We start from the raw sequence: 23,388 nt of genomic DNA, 5'->3' as shown, positions 1-23,388 counted from the left end.
TGTATCATTCAGCTGATGTGTTTGCCTTATGCGTGTCCCTCTCCATCCCACTCATTGGACCTGAACTAACCGCTCTGAGCCAATGGGAGGACAACACACACATCCTGCCTCCAGAAGCCCTGTGTGCAGTATTTTCTCCGGCCTCCTCCATCTCACGGCTAACGCTCTGGGCTTGACCCACCCCCCCCCCCCGTCGATGACTCTGCAGCTCAACGTCTGTGTTTGGGTGTGCCCCCCCCCCCCCCTCTTGCTCACTGTCCATTAGGAAACATCGACTGCGCTTCACGCAAATATCCCGACAGTTACTGTAATGGGGCTGGAGTTGGCCACAGGAAGCGGAGGGACTGGCCACGAAGTCTGGAGCAGACAAGGCAGATGATACACCGTGACACGTGTGAACGTCTGGAGGCTGCGAGGAGGCAGGCTAAACGCTGGGTTTGTGTGCTGAGTCAATGAAAAGGTGCAAGGCCCCTCTCAAACGATCTCACTAACAACAGAGCAGAGCGGGCAGAAAGTAGTCCCGGGCTACGCTGACCTGCCCGAAAACGCTGTGAAAGTTCACCTCCTCGTGAGCACTCATTAACACGCCTGTACGTATACATGACGAGGTCAGGTTGAAAAAAAAAAATCCATCTGGTGGTTGTGACTTTCTGCTTTTTAATCACTTTGGGTCTTGGGCAGTTAGTCAGACGAAGCAAGCACTTTGAGGACCTCCTTCTGGACCTCGTTTTGTGGAAAGCGACTCACCTGTCACTTGAGCGGGAGAGTGATCAACAGATAGTTAAATTTGGACCTGGTGATGTGATGGTGTAGATGTAAAGTTCAACACCGGAATTCACTGGAAGCAAGAAAAACCTCATTCAAACTCCCAGTGACATTTGTAACAATCCGACCTCAGAACAGATCCCCCGTCTCCACGGTGTCTCCACAAAGACGCGGTCCATCTCATGTTGCTGGGCCTTTAACAAACGCCATTTCCCATGAGAAGCAGGGCAGAGATTGCTTTAGAGGAAGAAGAAGACGTTTTCGTGGGAGCTGATGATTGGTTGACTTTGTTCAAATCACAAATGTTTCCATTGAAAGTTGAGTTACAGGAGGGCTCAACTTTCCTAAAACGCTTGTCTGTGAGAAAAGAAAAACAGGCCTGTTATTCTGGCTATCCTTGCACTACATCGTAACCTTTTTTTACTGCAGAGGAACTTTGTTTGCGGGGCTCACCCCTCCCCCCCCCCCCCCCCCCCCCCACCTTTAACAGAACACTACAGAGCACAAACATGTTTGTGACATTACTGACTATAATTTGTAGATTACAGATCATAAAAGTTGACCTTGACTTGACCGATTGGGGAAAAAAAAAACACACACACACACACACACACACACACATTTCGACATGTTTCTGGGTTAATTGAGCTGAAACAGTGGCCTGTTTACACTCTCCCCGATGACCCGCACAAGTGCAAAGATTCAGGGTCACTTAAGGGGACACAAAAACCAGATGCATGTTTGCATGTCTGTTCTTTGACTCACTCGACATTACAGGTAACCTGGAGCGCAAATCCACAATATGACCCCAATCAGACACAAAAACGCAGCTTTTTCTACGATCTCCCTTTCAAAAAAAGTATGCAGTGAGCGAGGAATGCATTCCGGTGTGAAACGTTCAAAATGAAACTTCCCTTGAGTGACCTGTCATGAACTGTGACTAACCGATCCGCAGGCGGGTGTGCTCTTGTTGACAGGCCACACAGCTGAGGCAGCCGAGGCAGCCGCCACGCTGCGGAGTCCAGGCTACCGACGGTGTAAACACCGACTTTCAGGCTGGCTCTTTTCCCCGTTAAATACAGCCATTAATGTTCTGGAAACCACAACTTTCAACATCTCAAGGGGAGGGTGTTGGGTATTCAAGAAGCCGCAAAGCAAATCTCAAGTTTTTGTACGTCGGCCGCTGTGTTTGCAAGCTGTTCATCAGGAAGAAGTTGCCCTTGTGATAGTATGAACTCCGCACCATAAAGCCACTTCACACCGGCTGGTAAATCCTTATGTAATTGTCAGACAATGTTGTAAACCCCCCCCCCCCGAAATGGAGAGTCCCCTCCCCACCCTGGTTAGCAGAAACCCGTGTGATTGATTCAAAGGTTTTATTGGTGAGCGTTTACTGTCATAGAGCGGTTTTATTGGGCCTGCCGGTAGATGTTAAAGCAGCCTCATCAGCGAGAGAGGAGCTGAGCGCTGACAGAGGACGCAGCGAGGTGCTCTACAGCGCCTTCCTCAGGCCGCCGGCTTACATGTTCACGCTCCCGCCACAGAGGAAAGGTGCCGCGACGTCTGCTGTGAGCCATGACTGTTGCCATACGAGGCTTTCTGCGACCTTCCTGTGGTACGGCGAGGGTTTGAGAGGTCAGAGACTTCGCATTAATCCTTCAGTTCAGGCACAGATTTCTGAGTAATTAGTCGTGTAATCTCGCTATTAAACGATACACGCGATAACGTTTCCCGATAATGGGGGTAAACTTTGAACTCTGATATGACTCTCGCGCGCTGATGATCTTTGTTGTGGTTGCACCAGCAGCCAATGGCATGCCCTCGCTCATCCCAAAGCATTTCCTCTCTGGCTTATACCCTCGGCTGCGGCTCAGACAAGCCCGTGCACGAGAAGAGAGCGGCAACGTGTAAGAAAGAAAAAAGAAAAAAAAAAACTGCTTGCCTGCTTCTACCCCCCCACCCCCCACCCCCACCGCCCTGCCGTTTTGGAGGGAATGCTCCATAGTTTGGACAATGAATCCATTAAGAATAACTTGACAGGCCAAGCTGTCACTGGAGACCTTGCGATAATTAAAACCATTTCCAAGTGGGTCAATATTGACGTTTGAGAAGCATACTCAAGACCAGCGCCTTATCCTTATCCAGTTTTCCTAATGAGCGCATTTGCGAAGTGACACGACTTTTTCCATGACTTGAAGGAAAGGCGCAGGCTGCTTTCCTGGTAAATCTACCGGCACTTCATGCGCCGACGACGCAGTGACCTTTTGCGTTCTGTTGCGTAATCGCACCACTCGTCCTTCACGGCGAATGTCTCGAATGTGGAGCCACGGGAGCATTAACACGTGACAGACTCCTAAATCCAGTCTCACTCGGACCTCATCCTTTCCATTCCAACATCAATTTCAAGACTATGTGAGCCTTTGATCCAAGGATTTGGATTTGTAGTTCAAAATCACATGGACCTATTTGCCGTACAGTACATTTACCTTCCACCGTTTTATTTAAGTGTCCAAATTCGTATGCACCAGACAATCCAATGGGTTATTAAATTACTTTTTTTTTAGTTTAGGTAAATTTTGTGAATCTCCGCCCATAAATGTGCCCATAATCCCTCAGCGTATCTGAAGCAGATACACGGTGTCCATTGGACAATGGGGACGAGTGAGCAGAATGTGATTTGTGTAGAGGTGCGTGTGGTCTCCTTTGCATGTCTTTCGACAAGGTAAACACAGTGGACGGCCGTGCTTCATCCAAATCTGTCCTGCTGCCTTCAGGTGGCTGCGGGGATTTGAACAAAGCAGCTGTGGCCCACAGAGACCGTACCGCTGAACCGCTCATAATAATTCAACGCAAGACTGATTTGGCTGAATGTTCCTGCTTTGGACTATCTGCTCTGTCAATCACTTGTCCTGTATTTGAATCAGAAACCAAAAGATGGAGACATTTATATTTCACATTTATTGGTTTCATGACGGCACCCCAGAAAACACCAACAACTGGCTCTGAGTGGACCTCCCAAAATAGAACAGAATTTATTTTTTTTTGAAATACCACACAAACACGCAAAAAAAGTCAGAGCTCCACTTGCGCTGTTCACTTCCTTAATCAGTCGTCAGTTCTTCTCTATTCGCCCCACTTTGCTATCATCCAAAGCAAAGGTAAAGGTAAAGGTTACTGCAGCGAGTTAGTATCGCACTTCCATAAAGTTGGGGAACAGATAAGGGGCAAATAAAATGACAAAATTGATGCAGCAGAGGACAAGATGTCCAGACTTTTGGTCCCTCGCAAGGGTCAAACTAAAAAAAATGCCTCCCATGATGCAACTTTATAGCATCTCTTGGTTAGGCCGTCCACGCCTGGTAAAATCTTTCACTCCCCCAGCTTGTAACGCAGGCTGTCCATTGAGGACTTAGTAGCCTACGAGTTATTTTCTCAGACCTCAGAAAGCCCCCCCACACAAGATGCATTATGCATGTTCAGCTGTGTTCACATGCTTATTAGCGCTCCCCGTGACGAGCTGACGGGTGTTGTTGTGTAAACTACCGGGACATCATGAATATCTACAGGCCTCAAACACCCCTCCCCTCTCTCTCTGTGGTTGCTTTCATGCTGATGTCGTTTTCAGCGTGATACCAGGGAACAGGTTTACACAGCACAAAGCCCCGTGTTGAACTGACTGTGTCTGTTTGCCTCATTTAATGTCCCTCCACGCTGAGGACGCCGGGGAGGGATCGCGTTGCACGGCTGCACATAAGCGGAGAGAAAAAGTTGCCAAAGAGCTTGCAGGACCGAGGATATAAAAAAAAAAAAAACAGTTCCCGCAGCGTAAGTAAAGTGATTCATTGCGACAACCTGCAGTCCCCAAAGGCAGTCTGCAAAAGTCCACCAGCGCAACCCGCTATCAGGTGTGAGCTTGTGCCGTCTCGCATGCAGTACAGGACTCAGGATTTGCATGGTGGACCAACAGGTTCTAACTCTCCTCAGTGCAATAACTCCCAGAATCCTCAGCAGTGAAATCAGTGCAGCACCTGGCCTCGAGGCTACCTGCAATTTGCGTTTGAATGTATGCTAACCTGCCTCAAAGATGTGCTTATTCAGCTGGTCACACAGGTTTTCAGTTGAACGCATAATTGTTATTTTGTACTGGAATATCGAATGAAAAACAAAGTTTAAACAGTAAGTATCTCATGCTGAATTAGTAGCCGTTTGAATGAATGTGAGGTAAGCTTAGATCACTGACTTTAAAAAGAGGCTGTTAATGTTATTCAGCATTATTTCAATTTCCTGTTGAACCATCGAAACGATGTGACGTGAAAATGTTCTGGGGTTTTTTAGCACTGAAAGTGCTAATTATGTGTCTCTGTGATCTCTGTGATCTGCGTCTGGGAACACCGACTGTAAAAGATGCGCGCACGAAAGAGAACACACACACACACACACACACACACACACACGTATATACACACACCGACCAGTGGCAAATTAGCTGGCTGATTGTGCACGGCTTCTTTCCCACCGTGAAGCTCGGGGGAAACCAAAACAAAACCAAAACAAAACACACACACACAGACACAAAACAATGGGGCGAGGAAGTGGTTCTTCAGTCGTTTCACACTGTGCACACGCTAAAAATAGTCCTTTACAAAGAGGTGGCATAAGATGTGACTTAACAAACAGGAAGCACATACTAGAAACACTTCAACATTTCAGGGGAGCCAACAGCTGTTTAAATGCTGGGTACTATCAGTGGAGTCAGGGGCTTCTTTTTTTTTTTAAGTGAGATTTACTACAGCATCAATTGATAATAATATATATACATCTGTTGTTACCTGTAAGGTCAGAGGTCAGCCCCAGCTACTGAACAGCGCTGCCTTAGCTGTCCTGCCCGAGGACATCTCACCTCACGTTGAACGGGAGTAACCCGATTGAGTAACAGCCTGCTAAACAAACCCGACCGTCTCTGCTGCCCCAGAAATGCTGCAAGCAGCGTCCACCGCCACATCAACATGCATATGCAAGCTTCTTTTTTTTTTTCTGAGACTTTTGGTCACCGAATGAAGCATGTGTTAATGCGGCCACAGCAGATACCGTGTTATCCGATGTGGCTCTTCCGGTTGTGTTATCCGGCCTGCCTGAAACTCCGGAAGTCCCCCCTTGTACCCCAAAGGGCTTTTTTCACCGGGACCACCATGACGGACGCCACCGGCTCTACAGTGCGATATGTGGCCTTCGACTTAGGCTGGCAGCCCAAAGGGACCAATGGGACAGCACTTAGAAAAGATGCATCTCTTTAGATTTGAAAGCTATCAGTGGGCTGCACTCTGTCTCTTCACCTTTTTAGCAACATGGGAAAACACGAAACTTGTGCTCCTTTGGTGATGCACATCTGATTCAAATGGCAAAACTGGAACAGGTTTTTTTTTGTTTGTTTCTGATCTTCAGTTTGAGAAGCAGATTAAATCGATATTAACCCAAAATAATGACTCTGTGAAGCTACAGATTAGAGCAGGTTACCATTTTACATTATTGGGATTTCAACCTATAGGTCAGAAGGTCAAGTTTCCCCTTCGGTAGTCGATGCTACAAAGCAGAAATTGAGTGTTACGTAAGAATGTGTGTATGTCAGGACCTTGTTTAACATGCTGAGCTGTCTCACGGCTCATCTCTGATCTCTGTCCCTGCCACAAAGAAGCCGGCAGACCCGCATGCCAGAGTCCTGGAAACCAGCACACAGCTGAGTCAGCTGGTTTAAAAATCGCACGCTGTTGCATAACTGCGGGAGGGCATTTATGCTGCCTTGCATATTGCCGCTGGAAAAGCGTGCAATATTTTAAGATTTAAATGAACATTTTGGGAAATAGACGTGTTTGCTTTCTTACCAAGAGTGAGATGATCAGGTGGAACCAGCAGCCGGTTAGCTTAGCTTTAGCAAAAACAGCGTAAAACACGGGGAAACAGCAGCCCTGGCTCTGTATGAAGCTAATAAAATCCACCTGCATCTCTAAAGCGCTTTTGTTTAACCTGGTCTCCGCTGGTTGCCTGGCAACTTGTCCCAGCTTATGAAATAGTGTGGCACATAGTGCACATGTGCATCAAGTACTTGAATTCTTTACGATGCCGAACATGTTTAACTACGTATAATAGCTATATGCGATATCTATGCTACGGAAGACGAATTCATCTTGTACGAATTGGACCGATTGGGGTTTTTTTTTTGTTTGTTTAATTTTTATTTCATTTCGTCTTTAGTCTTCCTTTGTTCATCCGTACGCACGACTGTGTCTCAGTTTGCCTCCAGACACGTGTAAATATGACGCAATGTCCCAATAAAGAAAAGCCAGTTGTCAGCAAGTTTCGTACGAAGCACCCCCGCCCGTACGTCATATGAGATTGTGATTGATGATGTTATTGATCTCCACTTACTTGGGTGTTGGGGGAAGGGGGGGAAGGGGGGGCCGGGGGGGGGGGCGGAGCAGTCCGAGGAGCCAGTCCAGCCTGCAGACACATGAAAGGAGGATCTTGTCTAAACTAAAGTATTTTAATGAGGGCAGATCATGCGTAAAGGGGAAAGCGTAATGATGTTAGCCATTTGTCGGGACAGGAAGCTTCTCTTGACATACTGTAAAAGCTTAATCTTCACTTTTTACTGGAGGAAGCAACACACTGCAGAAATATGTGGGAGTGCAATTGTCTGAAGCTCGAGTTTACACTTAACTTAAGCATAAGACAAAACACACACACACACACACACACACACACTGAGAAAAACGGCCTTGGGCAAGAAGTACACCAGTGATCATGATGCATTGTCTTGTTGTCTTGCATGCCGTGAATTCCTCCACAACAGCCAACGTACACTGTCAGACCACAAGTACACTGAGGTCTCGGGACAGTGACTTTGGAAGTGTAAATCAATGTGATTTTTTTTTTTTTTGTTTGTTTCCCTTCTCTCACACCTTCTAATGCAAACCGGTGCAAATTGCAAAGCAGCGTCCAACATTGTACTTTGATTGGCAGGACAGATAGCGAGCCGCGCTATCTGTGCGTCTGAGGGTCTGTGGCTCTACTTAATCGCTCATCGACATATTTGTTCCTTTGTTTGATCTTTGCTCCTCTCGGCATCGTCAAAGAAAACAGAACGCATCACCTGAGCAAACATTTGAGCGGTCGACATCTGGACATTGACACACATTAGCTTTAGGTGCACGTCCCCCTGCGACGGATCGCCATGTTTTAACTCTTTGTTTGAGAAATTGATCGAACGCTATCTCATCAAACACCCTAAAGAGATCTTTGGGCCACGCCTGGTTCTCGGCATGTCAGGCAGGTTCTTGCATGGTGAAGCTTCTTGGGAAATCACTATGATATTTACTGCAACAGTTTTTTGTTTTTTTTTAACTGTCTGTGGGGGGCATTCTTTGACCTTATGTGAGTTGCACCCTGAGCGTAGAAAATCTCCCCACGACTGGCAGGCGGATGAACTCGTACGAACATGGGGAGCAGATGCAGGGGCACTGCGTTTGCCCGTGTCCAATCTTTCCAGTTGATAGCAATAAACAGCATCAAGAAAAAGTCAATCTGGCTGGAGTTCAGAGGCTGGAAATCAATGGCAGTACGTGACAGAAAAAACACTCATATCTGCACTCCACTGAATATGGAACTTTTTACGCGTTACACCATCTGCTGAAGGTACAATGGTTGGCCTTAAAAAGCCTGCGGCAAATGTCAAAAAGTAAGAGCCAAAAAGCCAAAATATGCAGCCACTTTGAATTAGAATATATATATATATATATATATATATATATATGATAATAATGAATGGGTAATTTATTATTGACTTTGTCTTGAAATGATTTTACTTGTCTTCACTTCTCTTGTCTCGAATGCAAAACTCCTCTTTTTGATTTGTGACTTTTCTTAATAAAAAAAGTTATTTTGTCGTGAAAAGTGTGATTTCAAGACAACTCAATTTGTAGTGTAATTATTTTTTTTTTGAAAATCTTTTTATTACATTTTCCAAAAAAAACCCCAAAAACATACAATTATAAGTACAAGAACAACGCCCCCCCCCCCACCCCCCCAATAGAAACAAAAAGCAGTCAGACAGATCTGATCTGATAATAAATTAAAGACACAGCAACAGAAAATCCTATTCTATATACACCACACACGCAGATACAGTGAGGTATAATCACAGAAGCTTACACTCTGTAGTGTAACACTTTTGTTGACAGCTAATTCCTGAAAGTATATTGGGGGGGGGGGGGAGAGAGTGACAAATATATTAACTTTGTCCACCTACACTGAATTTTGTCGAAGGCTTTGTTCACACAAAAAAAAAAAAGAGTGGTTGAGAAGTTTGAACAATGTTCTGTTGAGACAAGTTTTGCGTTAAACTTACTTTTGGATGCCATGACGACACCTGTAGCCAAAAAAAAAGAAAAAAAAGAAAAAGTAGTTGCCCCACCCCCGCCCCCACTTTGACTTGTGGGCGGACCTCCGCACCTCCTCTCCACTCCCCAGCTCCTCACGGCTCACTATTTCTCCGGCTGCGCACGTGGAGAGGGCACTACTACTGCGGCTGCGGTTTCCCCCCCCCCCCCCCCACCACCCCACCACCAACGCGCGCTCGGGCCCTCCTCATGACTGCTGTCGTCCTGTTATGTCTCGAGCCCGATGCTGTCAGCGGCGGCACCGTTCACTCGCTTTTCCAGAGCCCTCGCGCGGAAGAAGAGACGTCTCGTGAACGCAACTCCGCGTATTGTTGTTGTCTCGTCCCCCCCCCCCCACCCCCTCTTTCTCCTGCTTTCTCTTGTCTCTCCCCCCCCTCTCTCTCTCTCTCTCCCCCCGTCCCGTGCTCTCTCCAAGTTGGGTGACTGCACATCAGTATGGTCGATAAAGGCCCCTTGTTGACGTCTGCCATTATTTTCTACCTGTCCATCGGGGCAGCGATCTTCCAGGTCCTGGAGGAGCCCAACTGGAAGCTGGCTGCCAAGCAGTACAGCGCCAGGAAGGAGCAAATACTCGAGGACTATCCCTGTCTGACGAAAGATGATTTGGACAAGATATTACAGGTATGGACACACGCTCTTAAACCCCCCCCCTCTCCTCTCTTTCTTCCCTGTCGAATCTCTCAAACGCATCCTGGGCGCGCTGCGGGCTCGTGGCGGTCCGCACGCGGGTGGTTTCAGAGTGCGTGCATGTGTTGTCTCCTGCCTCGAGGGGGGGGGGGCGACACGCGAGGGCTCGGTGAGCCGCAGCTGGCATGTTAGCCTTCAAACCCAAAACGCCAGCAGAAGGTGGCGGGAGTCCTTGTGGGTCAACACACACACGCACACACACGCACACACACACACACACACACACACTTGAGCCTGGAGGCCTAAAACATGGCCACAGCCGCAAAGGCAGCTATCTGGGAGGGCTGCTGGGTGTCATGTGCTATTATCTTTGCTGTCCAAGCCTACTGCTGATTATTCTTTTATTACCTAGTTGGTCTTTAAGACTGACAGACTGTCTGTCTGCAGCAGTGATTATAGTACTGGGTGTGTGTGTGTGTGTGTGTGTGTGTGTGTGGGGGGGGGGGGGGTCACTCTGTGCAACATCAGCCCTGCTGCAGTACACGGTGTCCCATCTCCACTTTCTTGTCAAGATGGCAGTTCCTTAACCAGCAGCAAAGCCGGGGCCGTTGACCCCCAAGACCTCGCGGCTGAGTTCCACAGGTGTCCGCCTCGCCTTCCCCTCCCTGAAACGTGGGAGGCTTTATGACCTCATGTTCTTTCCGTGTTTTGTTTTTTGTCTGAGATGTTTTGAGTGTGACGAGAAGAGATGACCTTAAGGTGTACTGAAGGAGGAAGGAGGAAAGGAAGACTTGATTTGTGGGATGTGCAACATGCCACCTGAGAGGAATCCTCCCCTGCGCTAAGCTAAGAGGACTGACAGTGGTTGAAAGAAGCACCAGGACTATGTCTCAACCTGTGCCCCCTTTTTTGGGCCCACGTCAGTATTAGGGAGATTTATTATCCCCATCCCCCCTTCAGCTTCCCGCTGCTTTTCCTTTTTTTGTCTTTGGGGGGGGGGGGGGGGGGGGGCTGAAAGGGATATACTCCATGAAGTTTCCCTTTTGGCACTTGCTTAAAGAACTGGTTTTTGGTTGAACTCTGAAACGTCAACGTCTCCTCCTCCTCCTCCTCCTGTGTGCTCTCTGGGGGGACAAAGGCCACACAGTGCCATCTGTGGGGGTTTCAAGGCACTTTCGGAAGATAAAATGAAATCACATGTTCGACTCCTTAACCTTTTCCCCTGTGCTGCGCTGTCAGTCTGCCAGCAGCAGTCCACCAGTGTTTTTCCTCTGTTGTGGCGTTTGCCAAGGCACCTGCTGCACAGGCTTTTAAAAGTCAGTGTCTGTTAAAACAGATGCACGGCACAGTATGTCACCCTTGAGCTGCCTTCATCAGCTTTTATTTGTGTCCGGAGCAGAGATTCTAATGGGTTTTCCATTGTGGAAACTTTGCTCAGCTTGTTAACAATTAAAAAATGTGTATCTATATAAGCAGGCTTAACAAGTGAAGGCGACACTCTTGTAAAAGTTAGTCTTCTCTGTTTTATTAACAGCAAGATATATTAACAAGGAGTTTGCTATTAACTATAGGACCCTTGAAGTGGTCATAGTTTACAGATTGGATTTTATGGTCCATCAATGTTGGCTGTTGAGAAGCTGTTATAAAACTTAAGTGTGTGTGTGGGGGGGGGGGGGGGGGGGGAGGGAGGGAGGGAGGGGCTGCTGCACAGTATCTCGACTGCAAAAAGAAATTCAACACTCAGAGCGGTCGTAGCGTGAAGTGTTTCAGCGTTTCCCAGAAGTGTTGTGGACATAGGCTGTGCATTATAAAGTTTACAGCATGGCACGCACTTCTCTGAACTATACTTGAATGCAGGCATGTATATCTCAGTCGCCCATAACCCCCCCCCCCCCCCCCCCCCCGTAACTTCCTCAGTTTCTGTCCTTTGGTGCTTACAACATTTTAAAATTTCCCATTTTATTTACACTCATTTCGAAAAAGGAGGGGGGTTTCCAAATTGTATCTCTTCTCTTGGAGGAACAGTTGCAAAGGTTAAGCCGCAGATAACGACTCCATTTTCAGGCCCTTTTTGAAATCGCACACAAAACCTGTCATTGTTTGTGGGGTCCGTTAAGAATGTAAAAATGGCCATTTAATGCGTACAAAGGAGGGCTGCGACGGTCGATTACTTCCACCGATCAATCTGCCCATTCTTTTCCTCGGTCAAGCCGTTGATTGTTTAGTCTGTGAAATGCGTAACAATTGTGCAGAATGCCGTTCGCAGTATCTTTTTTTTTTTTTTTTTTTAAAAGCCCACAGTTGTACCTTCTGTTTGCTTTTGTTTTGTCCGCTCAACCGTCCTCAGCCCAAAGATGCATAAAGAAGAACAGCCTCAAAAATGAATGAATGAGATTTTCTTTTTCTAATCTCAAGCAAAAGTGATTTCGTATTAAAGTTACTTATGAGACCTTTAAACTCGTACACAGCATGACATATATGTGCCTACAGCGTGTCGGTGAGAAGCGAATATATGGTGGCAGGAATCAAAAGGAAGCAAAAATGCAGCAATTCTTTGATGTTTGACGATACAAATAGTTTTTCTCAGCCCAGAATGTCTCCAAGAGTTGCCTGTAATGAATCAAACTTTCTGAAATGAGCCCCTCCTCAGTGCGTCTCGGCTTTGCACTTTGTCGCCTCTCGACTTGACAGCGGAGCAGCAGGTTATTTGATTTCACTTTTTTTGTGCGTGATCGTCCCGTTACACACGACTTATAGATTGCGTTTTTGTTTTTTTGGGGGTCACATGCGTGGAGGGAAACATGGCCCCCGGTAAGAGCGAGAGAGGCACACGAGTGAATGAAGTAGCGCTCTGTTTTCGGGGATGGCTAACTTCGTCATGTGCCCAGGGAGCTGTCGAGGGGCCGCTGGCTTGAAATAGCAATGTCTTTCTTCCCCTTTTGGAAAGTGTTTAAAAAACAAAAAAAGAAGGTGGCAATGTATCTTAATGTCATGAGTTTGGGTTTCGACAGAAATGTCTTCATTGCCTTGGATGCTTGCCACTGTACACTGTCGGTACAATGAGAGAATGAGGTTAGCCTAGTTCAGCAATGAACCTCCAACAAGCCCAAGCCGAGTGTAATTAAGTCAATGAAGAAATTGGAGAGTGAAGACAAATTTGGGTGGTGTTAAAGAAGCCACCATTTCAATCTCATGCAGCATTAACAGCCTAGTTTTAAAGCAGCCACTCATAAATCTGTTAATGGTGTAATATGCTCTGCTTAACAGATGTAAGATGTAAGGATCCTTTCACTGTCTGGGAGTTTTACAGCTTGCCCCCCCCCTCCCCCACTTACACACACTTTGTCTTAATCAGTTTCTCCTTTATGTTCATTCACACCCCCAGCGATCTTTGATTGGTGCACACAGTGAAATCTCAGCCGCATTGTTTGCAAGCCATCCGCATCTGTATCGGGAATCAATACACCGTGACAGCTTGAGTGACTTCATTGTTTTTGCAAGTCGGTCAGTCCTGGCCACCAGCAGCAGCAGCAGCAGCAGCAGCTGTGCTGGAAGTGGAAAATCACCTTGGAGCCGGGAACAGTCGGGCGTTTTGTCGTGGCGGGGTTTTTCGGCTGCTCCTCGGTCATCACAGTGTGCCAGTGGCAGATTGCTGCGCCTGCACTTTTCAGCACACAACGTTTTCAGTTCCACAAAAAAGGAATCCTTCACTCGACGGGTGACTCGGCCTTCGATCATGGGATTTGTGTGACGCGTTGTGGTTTGGCCGCTTTTTATGACTCCGCATTGTGATACCCAATTTGAATTAAAGTCAGTGTATTTCATATCAAGATTGGTCACAGTTTATAATGGACGTTTTCACTTCAAGTGGCAAATCTTGTCCATAGCTCAACAGTTGATTTCTGTTTCGGAACCGCCGTATCCCAAAATATGTTGTGGATGTGCTCAATGAGTAAATTCTTATTGATTTGTTTCAGAGAATATCACAAACATCCAATGCTGTTTTCTGTTTCCTACAACTTGCGGCTGACGGCACAAAACGTTTAGCGTGAACTGTGTGTTTTTGAAAGCATTTGTGGCATTCTGTCATACCCTGACACAGAACATATCGCACTGAGGGCTGCAACTAAATGATGATTTTCATTACCAGTTACTCAGCCCATTATTTTCCGATTTAATCGTCTGTAAAATGCCAAACAATAGTAAAAAAAAAAAAAAAAATGTCCATCGCAACTCCCAGACCCCAAGGTGTGACATCTTCGAATGATATTAAACAGAGGAAAGCAGAAAATCCTCACATTTGAGAGGCAGGAACAAGAGAACATTTTGCCTACACTTTCATTTTTCGGGTCAATCAGCTGATGGTTTCGGCCCGGTTTAGGTGGCTTGGTTTTTTGTTTTTTTTCATTGAGTGTTTATTAGATTTTACGACTGGGCATTTTGGGCAGTGACGAGTCAACCACAACCCAAGGTGTAAACGTGTGTAAAAGCCAGGACATCTTGCTGCCACCGATGTTGTGTTGAGTTCATATCATTTGGAGAGATTTATAGCCATGTAATAGAATTCTCTTTACCAAGATTGCTGGGGTCGTTTGATGCTTTTCCATTTTTGATTTTCTGGAACTAACTTTTGACATTTACAGAAGAAAAACTGCTTTAGATGAAGCATCGTCTACAGATGGTCTTTCTTAAGGTCATGGTAGTGCCCCCCCCCCATGCTGCCTTGGGGTTTAATGAGCTCTTCTCAAACACTCTATTTTATCCAGCCCATTTTTCATAAATTGTTCAGGGAGAGTGGTCAGGCTTGTAGAGAGGACAGTTTAAGAGCTTTCTCTGAGGCTTTCCCCCCCCTTTGTGCTCTTTGCCGTGTTCTCAGGGTTATTTGTGACCATGAGTTGACCAGAGGCTGACCCTTTCACCTTTTTTTTTTTTTTTTAAAGTCCTCGTGCATTGCAAACCCTGTTCTTCCTATCCTCTGTAGGTGACAGACAAGACAGTTACATGGTAGCAATACAAGATATGTAAAGATTTGCACAGTGAACATGTTAAAGGGGTAGTTTTGGTATCTTTAAACTTGGGGCCCCCAGTTTAAAAAAAAACAATACCAAAATGACCCTTTAACCTCTAAGGGCTGCCTCAGTTTTAAAGGTGACATCCCTTGTCCTTTTATTTGAGTGACATACTATGAGGGCACGGCGCTCACTCCCATGATATATCTTGCACTCTGCCCTCATCGTATTCCTGTGAATCAGCGTTTTGTTTGTCTCAAACCTCAGCACTTGTTATCTGGCAGACGGCCTGTGAGCACGTGCAAATCACCCCTCATTACGCTAGAATAAGGTGCGGAGCTGAGCACACGCACTCAGACCGCAGACATGACACCCAAACATAAATCCCCTTAGGTTGTGAGATAAGATGTCATATTAGCCACGACCCAAAGCTGTCAGTCATTTGAATTTCAACTTTCATTTGATTAAAACTTGTGCAGTCGCGTTATTGGAAACGCCATATCGCTTTCCGTTAGCACCAGCCACCGTGCTGGAAACCTGCAGTACATGTGATGCCCTTTACCCTTTTCTCTGTGGGCGGATAAACATGTCTTTGTTCCATTAGATGGAGCCAAGTCTACACAGTTGGAGGGTAGATGGAGCCAAACATTTTCTTTCGTTTTGCCAGGTTATGCTGTTATATCTACGCTACTGTAGTGTTAACTGCCCCATCGGGGATATGCACTTGTGGGGTATCGAAGGTTCCTGTAATCAACTTGAGCCAAATCAGATTTTAGCCTGAAAATGGCCAATGACGAGGTCACCCCATGCACATAAATGCAGCCAGTAATTACAGATGCTCTAGACTGTCAAATGTGAAATTGCGTTAGCAGGACAGTGGTCCACTCGTTTCTGGTCTTGGTCCCAACACAAACTTGGTCACCACTGCTGTCATCCTGAAGCCCAACGGAGGAGCTGTGTTGTTTCAGCAGACAAAAGTTCTGGTAATTACAGGGCAGAGCTGTCACAGACCCGTTATTATTAAAGAACCAAGCATCTTCCAGTACTTATGGGCTTATGTGAATTTTGCAAACCCCTGCACATTCCCCCCCCCCCCCCCCTTCAAGCACATTTTGGACATTTGGTGTGTGTGTGTGTGTGGGTTAGGGTGGGGGGGTGGTGGTGCATTGTCCCAGCGCACATGACCGGGGGTTTGTGAATGCCCGACATGGGGAATTCAGTTTGTGTTGTGGCTGTTCAAGCACACATATGGTTGGGAATGATTGATTAAGCCTTTTCCGTCTCCTTTGGATGTCAACACTTAACCTTCCTTGCAAGAGCGAGCTGATGGGATCCCATGCTCTAGGTGGTTGGAGACAAATCACCCCTGTGGATTAAGCACAAAATAATACCCTTTTTCCTTTATATTGTACATATTCAATGCAACTTTGAATCTTGAAAGAGCAACTAAAGAACCACCTGGTGCTTTTTTTTTAATTTTTTATCCGTGCATCATCATGTGATTATGAAATGGCTGTTTAGGGATGCCGCACTTGCCTTCCTGTTTCCCCTCCACTGTAAGCAGTGGTTGGAACAATAAAGCCCTCAGGTTAACTCCGATTCTCCCGGGTGCCTGAGCGTTAGGGTTAGGGTTTCAGCTCATCAGTACCGCTGGAGATACCATCGACGTATCACAGGAAGGATGTGGTGGAAGAAATGGAGCTTGCACACAACAAACTTCCTGTCTTCCTTTTAGCTTGGCCGGATTGGGCTCTTTCATAACTGCCAGTTGATAGCATCCATTTGTTTGCCGTCCATTTATTTCTCTTTCTAAGTTGAATCGAAGCTCATACTCAGACGCGGTCTTTAATCTTCTTTGTCCTCAGGCGGTGTCTGATGCTGCAGGCCAAGGGGTCACTATAACTGGCAGCAAGACCTTCAACAACTGGAACTGGCCAAATGCTGTTATCTTTGCTGCCACTGTTATCACTACTATCGGTAAGTAGTTTTGGAGGTTCAGCAGTGATTTGATCTAGTTCTTTTAGTTGTTTTGCTGAACTTTTCTTGAATGTTTAAGAGAAAATGATACTGAGTAACGTCACAGCTTTTGACAGAAACGTGCACTGAGCTGTAAGCCATACTAAAGAGACACCCACAGTTGAAACAACCTAACCCTAACTACTTTGTTTTCACTCCATTTTTTTTTTAAAGGATATGGGAACATTGCCCCTAAAACGTCAGCAGGCCGTGTATTTTGCATCTTCTATGGGCTGTTTGGTGTGCCTTTATGTCTTACCTGGATCAGCGAGTTAGGAAAGTTCTTCGGCGGCAGAGCCAAACACATGGGCCAGTATCTAACCAAGAAAGGATTTTCACTGGTAAGTCGATAGTAGCTGGGGGGGGTTTTCCACTTCTGGGGAAAGTGCTTGCATCTCACTGCGGTATTACAAAGCCATCACCTAATGTGTTTTGTTTTTGTTTTTGTCTTCCAGAGAAAGGCTCAATTTACCTGCACCGCTATTTTCCTCCTCTGGGGCGTGCTGGTCCATCTCGTCCTTCCACCTTTTGTATTTATGTCCCAAGAGGGTTGGACATACATTGAAGGCTTGTACTTCTCATTCGTCACCTTGACCACAATTGGCTTTGGGGACTTGGTAGCAGGTACGCTGGGAAATAAATCATTTATTTATACGTTTATTAACTTAAGCCAGAAAACCTGTAGTTAAAAGCGTAAATCAAAGGCACCCCTTGATCACATTTCCAAGGCAGTTTTAGAGTCAGGTGTTTAATCACATCCAAGTTCTATACATTGGCATTATGGTCGATCTCCTGAACCAATCAAATTAAACTCGGCCATAACTTTGGATTCAAATGACCTTTGAGCATTTTGTTTGTCCTTGCAGGTGTGGAACCAAATAAAGAATACCCGACCCTGTACCGTTACTTTGTGGAAGTGTGGATTTATCTGGGGTTGGCCTGGCTTTCTCTGTTCTTCAACTGGAAAGTGCGGATGGTGATTGAGGCCCACAAGGCACTGAAGAAACGCCGCAAGCTGCGCAAGCTATCTCTTGATGAGCTCCGGCACTACAAGGAGTCCCACAAGGCTGCCGATCGTCTGCCGCCCACTCCTAATGACGTCAACATCTTCAGCTTCCTGTCCAAGAAGCAGGAAGGCTACAACGACTTGATTAAGCAGATTGGCACCAAGAAAGACGGCAGAAGCAACAGCAGCGGCATTGCCAACACCATCAATAAATCCAAAGACATTGGCCGTTCCAAGAGTTGCAACGATACCCCCATGTTTAATGGTCACACCATCCTCAGTCTGGACCGCTCACCGCGGCAAAAGAGACGCTACAGTTTCAGTGACCGTGTCACTGTTGCTTTTTCAAAGTCCAAGAACTACCTCCTGGGCTCTGACAATGGTTTGCTTCTGACAGAGGACCAGGTGGAGGGCGACCCAGACCTTGACCAGGACCAAATGTATGAGAACCAGCTTGACAAGGATGTCCACCTAGAGAACGGAGGAGTGGGAGATTGTGGGGCAGGTGGTCGTAGGACATGGGACTCTAAAGAGTACCATCCCCTAACATTCCAAAATGCAAACATTACTTTTATAGACGAGGAGAACTTTCTCAGCAATAACTTGGAGGATGATGATGACGACGACGACGACGACGACGATTCTAAAGCAAAACTATCCATTACTACATGTGATGAAAACATTGAAACACACTCCAAGGAGGAACAGAGTTCTGAATCTGAAGGGTCTGTGTTCACTAGTGACTGTTCAGAACACAGCCACTCCTATGAGAAACTTGTAGAGGAATATGCGAAGGAAGAAAATACCGAATCTTGATCTTCTGTTGCCCGCAGGGTTGGCATTGAGATATATATATATATATATATGTATTCTAAAATGATTTTTCTTTTTTTTTTTTATCAGAATTCAGAAGTCCCATTGCACTTTTGGGGGTCTGATAATGATGGTGAACGACTGCAAAGCCAAAATCAAATTTCAAATGAATGTTCTGTTCTTAGCGGAGAAATGAAAACCCACATCACTTGTAAGAGTTGAGCTTCTTTGTAAACTGTTGAACAAATATGTCCTACGTCTTGATGAATATGGGCTACAGAGCATGACATGTAGCCCCATGAGTATTTAACATCTGCTCTATTTAAGTCTTTTTTTTATATATATGGTGTGAGAAACTATATGCCACACATTTATTGTAATGTCCTAACCAAAAACTATTTTCCTGGCAAGAAATTATACGTGGACATGTATTTGATTTCCCATAGTTTCTTCTATGTATATGCACCATATTGGTGTTTTTATGATATTTATTAAAATGAAGGACACCGTAGCTTTAATTCAGTGGCTACATGGGTTTATACATCTCCCATTGCACAATTCTACCAAATTAGGACAGTTCAAAGTCCTTTTCAGTGCAGATTGTCTTTTTACAACCTGAGCCAAACATTTATCCTTAACGAACATGAAGGGGGGTTAAGGGCCAATTCTCCCTCTTTTTTTTTTTTCTTTGTCTTTGGTATTCCATTAATTTCCTTTTGTGAAGTCCTTGATGACTTGTTTTGTCTGAGATTGCTGTTTATTTTGACTGTAAGCGAGAGAATTGTGACTGCACTAGAAGCCATCAGTGACGCATGGGCAACATCTGGGAGTCCAACTGAGAGTAAACTGAGAAAGGAAAATCATGTAACGAGCAGAGAAGCGTTTATGGCAAAAATCTGAACATCCTGCCAGAGAGAAACTCTGAACTAAGATTTAACACTTCTATTCCGAGCTTTTATAACTGCTTAGACTGACAAATCTGCTTTGGAAATGATCCTCCCATTGTGACATAGAGAAGAAGCCTGTCAGAGTACACTCAAACTGGTTTATTGTTGTGTGTGTGTGTGTGTTTTTTTTGTTGTTTTTTTCTGCTGACAGCATGTCAAATGTCGATCTGTGGCTTCTGGGCCATTTGCATAATGGGGACAAAACTTTTCACAGCAACAATATTCTCCACTTCATTGTATTTGCCATGTAAATATTGGCTGAAAGCCACAGTGGCCACAAACACGCCTCCGCCCAGGACATGGCCTTGCTACTCATGTTTGCCTTTGGGGGCTCGCACTGGCATGAATGACTGAAGTACCGCAGCCAAGGTTAACTTGTGACAGATCAATGCTCCCTTGACGTACATTTTCAGTCATGAGACACAAAGTCGGCAGTACTGGTGCTCTCAATTGCTGTATAGTAGACCCCCCCCCCCCCCCCCCCCCTGGATTCGTGTGAACACAAAATTGTAAACTTGAGGGACCAAAATATGATGTCCGTTGCTTTTCAAAGGGCCCAGCTCACCCACTGCCTTTTGCACGCATTAACTTGCACAAGAAAACTTGAAACAGCGCTACTTTGAATAGTAAGGTGGCAGTTTTTGCGGCGTCACACAGGGCTACTTTTTGATTCTGAGAACCAGTTTCCTCATTCAAACCAGTTGGATAACATTCTGTAAAGATGGTCCAATGTTCGTTGTTTTCTTTTAGTTTGTTTGTTTGTTTGTTTGAACAAATGGACCACGCCATCCTAACTCCTGACCAATGACTGCTATCACGTGAAAATGCCTTAAATCCACTGCAAGGCAGAGGATACACAGTGCAAGGTAACATCTACAGTATTGGATGTACTTGTCATGAGTCACTGAAGAGGTATAATCTTTCACACTGGGTGTTTTTTGTTTTGTTTTCCCCCATCTTCTTCCGCCTCTTGTATTTCGTCACAGGGCCACTACTTTTGTCTGAGTGAACATTCCTCTCTCTCATTTTCACTGGTCTTCCTTGATGCGTTAGTGTAGCATTGTTTTGCAGCCATGGTACTTGTCTGGACTGAATTACAACGTGTCTCTAGATTATTAACTAAAAACAGGTTAGGCTGGTTTAACCCATTGTCCCAAGTTTTCCCCTTAATGTTGCTCCATTGTGTAAAACTCCAGTATAGTCGTGTTTTTAGTAGTCTGTTTTTTATGATTAAATTATTCATGTTTGTAAAAGTTTGTATATGAATTCCAAACAAAATTGTACATTTCATGTAAAATAAACATTTAATAAAAGTTGAGTGTTTTTACAAGTGTGTGTGTGTGTGTGTGTGTGTGCGCACAGAGTGCACGAAACAAGCATCCAGGCTGCTTTTGTAGCACAGTCGGTGCAGTTGCAGTGCATCCAGTCAGTGTGGTCAAGTTTGGGCTGCAAGAATGTCTTCAGTGGCTCTGGACGGAGCCTTCTGAAGTTTTGAAAAATGTACCCTGATGATGTCATGAGGGTTATCTTAGCTTGGACTTGAGCCTTGAACTTTTAGCCATGGCTCCAGGGACGGCAGTGTTGCTTGGTAGGTCGGTCTGTCCAGACAGAAATATCACAACAAATGTAAGACGGATTGCCATGACGTTTTGTGCAGACAATCATGGCCCCCAGAGGATGAGTCCTACCGACTTTGGCGATTCACAGATTTTTACTTTAGCATGACATCAGGCCAAACTTTCAATTTGTCCAATACTTTGTTTTATGACCAAATACTGAGTCAATGATATTCCCATCAGCCTCAGCTGTTGGCATTGTCACTGTGAGCATCTTAGCATGCTGATGTTAGCATTTAGCTCAAAGCACAGTGGGGTTAAATGTGCATTTAAAAGGCAGGGAGGGTCTGATGAAAGTCGCCTCCGTGTTATGTGGGACATGTCGGATCAAGTATGAGTTTGACCCATGTTAGGGACTAAACGTCAGGATGCTTTGGTTCTTTTCGTTTGTAAAACTCTCTTGTGGGTGCTGGAGTAGCTGAAAAGCCAGGTTTTTATTGCTTTTTATTGCACAGTTAAACCTGAATAACAATTTTACTCGCAGTAATAATGTATTCGAGAATGCAAGGGTACCATAATAAAAACACGCGAACCCAATGGTGCAATCTGCCTGTGGATGATTCTTGTTAAATTACAGTCCTCGTTCAGTGTCAACACGCTCTTGTGCCAAATCGGCATGGTGTGTTAACTGTTTTATCACAGGGACACCTGGCGTGGCTCAACTGTGCACACAGACCTCCAAGGTCACGCTGGCAGACGAGTGAACCACAACTGCAAAGGGAGCCGAAAGCCGACAGGCAAACCCACAGTGTTCCAGGCAGACAGGGTGGATTCCTGTACGCGACCGGTGCTCGCTTGAAAGTCACCTCGACAGTTTATGTTAGAGTATCAGTTAATGATTGGAATGCGGGGTGAATTACAATGAGCTCGGAGCCAAATGGAGCCAGTCTGTTGACATATCCCGATCTGCCCAAAAAAAAAAAAAAAAAGGCATGAGATTAGCGTGTGCATAACAGCCAGTTGTTGTTGGCACAGGCTGAGAATGAAACACCACCGCCTGAATGGATTCAGCAGAATAACCTTCCCCCGGTTCCACCCTGAGTGAGGAATTTACCTCAGAGGCCTGTCGACATTTTGCATTTAGAAATAGATCAAACTGGACAGGATTTATAACACATTTATGTTCGCGTAACTTTTAGATGTACCTCTATGATGCCGTTGCCTCTCAGTCCGATGGCACGTGAAACACAGATTGAAAACACGCGATGGAAGCTTGAGTTGCACTTCCGCCATCAATGTTTCACCAGAACGTGTGGCGCTGGGGGAGCCTTCGCCCTTGTAAACGTTAGCTTAACTGGTGACGGCCACTGAGCCGAGCTCCCCGGCCGGCTTGGCTGTGAAAATGTGCTGAGCCTGGTGGAAACCGGACATGTCTCCTGTTACTGTGGGATTCCAGGCACGACGTAAATCAGCCCTCTTTTATGCCCTCAAGTTCACTCACTCCGAAGTGTGACCCACTATGTACAGATAATGTGCTGTGGATGCTGTGGCCCCCGTTTATTACAGCCAGACAGTGGAGAGACGGCCGCTCGTGGTCGGCATCATGACCTCTAAGCTACAATTCCAACATGTAATAAATCATTTCTACTAAAATGTTCAGAGCAAATGATGTTAAAGAAGTCACCACTTAAAGCCCCTGAAAGGTTTTCTTGATAACATTAAAACGACTCTAATGTGTATTTATATAATAACCATGAATCAAATGAAAGAGGTCACCTGACTCTGCAGCCCACCCCCCCACCCCCCCCAGCGAGTTTCAGCTCATTGTTTATCAGTCCGGCCCCACAACTTCGCCGTTCCGGTTCCACTTTCACGGCTTTTTTAATTAACCACAAAATGTGTCTGAAATAACATCGAGACGAACTGCGCAGCCACAGAAAGTTGGTGAAATGAAACCAAGAAATGACACCGCCGTGGACGTTCACAATCACAACAGTGCCAGCCACGTGAGGCAAAATGTTAGGTCAAGCTTGTCGTGATTGTTTCCATGCACAACGTGCCAAATGTCGCAGTGCAAGCGTGGACAAGGGGGCATGTAAGGCTAGTCTCACTGTATGAATGTCCTTCTCATCGCCAAAAGAATTGCGATTCGGGAGATGCCCCGGGGCGGCGAAAACTGGTATTTGCTCTTTAAGT

General features: G+C 45.7%; 1 protein-coding gene across 2 annotated transcripts; it reads left to right on the top strand.

Annotated features, from left to right (window-relative positions):
• Positions 1-9,653: 9,653 nt before the first annotated feature.
• kcnk5a (potassium channel, subfamily K, member 5a) lies at positions 9,654-18,955 on the top strand. Of its 2 annotated transcripts, XM_070920590.1 has the most exons (6): positions 9,654-9,839; positions 16,720-16,831; positions 17,045-17,211; positions 17,326-17,494; positions 17,737-18,524; positions 18,579-18,955. In XM_070920590.1, the coding sequence occupies exons 1-6, from the start codon at positions 9,654-9,656 to the stop codon at positions 18,690-18,692; spliced, it is 1,536 nt and encodes a 511-aa protein (XP_070776691.1). In that variant the 3' UTR covers positions 18,693-18,955. The 2 variants fall into 2 exon arrangements, with proteins under 2 accessions (XP_070776691.1, XP_070776690.1); XM_070920589.1 differs by having other exon boundaries at positions 17,737-18,955.
• The last annotated feature ends 4,433 nt before the right edge of the window (positions 18,956-23,388 follow it).

This window comes from Enoplosus armatus, chromosome 15 (genome assembly GCF_043641665.1).
Source record: "Enoplosus armatus isolate fEnoArm2 chromosome 15, fEnoArm2.hap1, whole genome shotgun sequence".
NCBI classification, from domain to species: domain Eukaryota; kingdom Metazoa; phylum Chordata; class Actinopteri; order Centrarchiformes; family Enoplosidae; genus Enoplosus; species Enoplosus armatus.
This window is presented reverse-complemented; position numbering and strand designations above follow the sequence as displayed.

Excerpts from the sequence above, each read along its gene's own strand:
- kcnk5a (XM_070920589.1), top strand. The coding sequence starts at position 9,654 with ATGGTCGATAAAGGCCCCTTGTTGACGTCTGCCATTATTTTCTACCTG. Across the intron at positions 9,840-16,719 it reads ATTTGGACAAGATATTACAG|GCGGTGTCTGATGCTGCAGG; the intron begins GTATGGACACAC and ends CTTTGTCCTCAG. Across the intron at positions 17,495-17,736 it reads CTTTGGGGACTTGGTAGCAG|GTGTGGAACCAAATAAAGAA; the intron begins GTACGCTGGGAA and ends TTGTCCTTGCAG.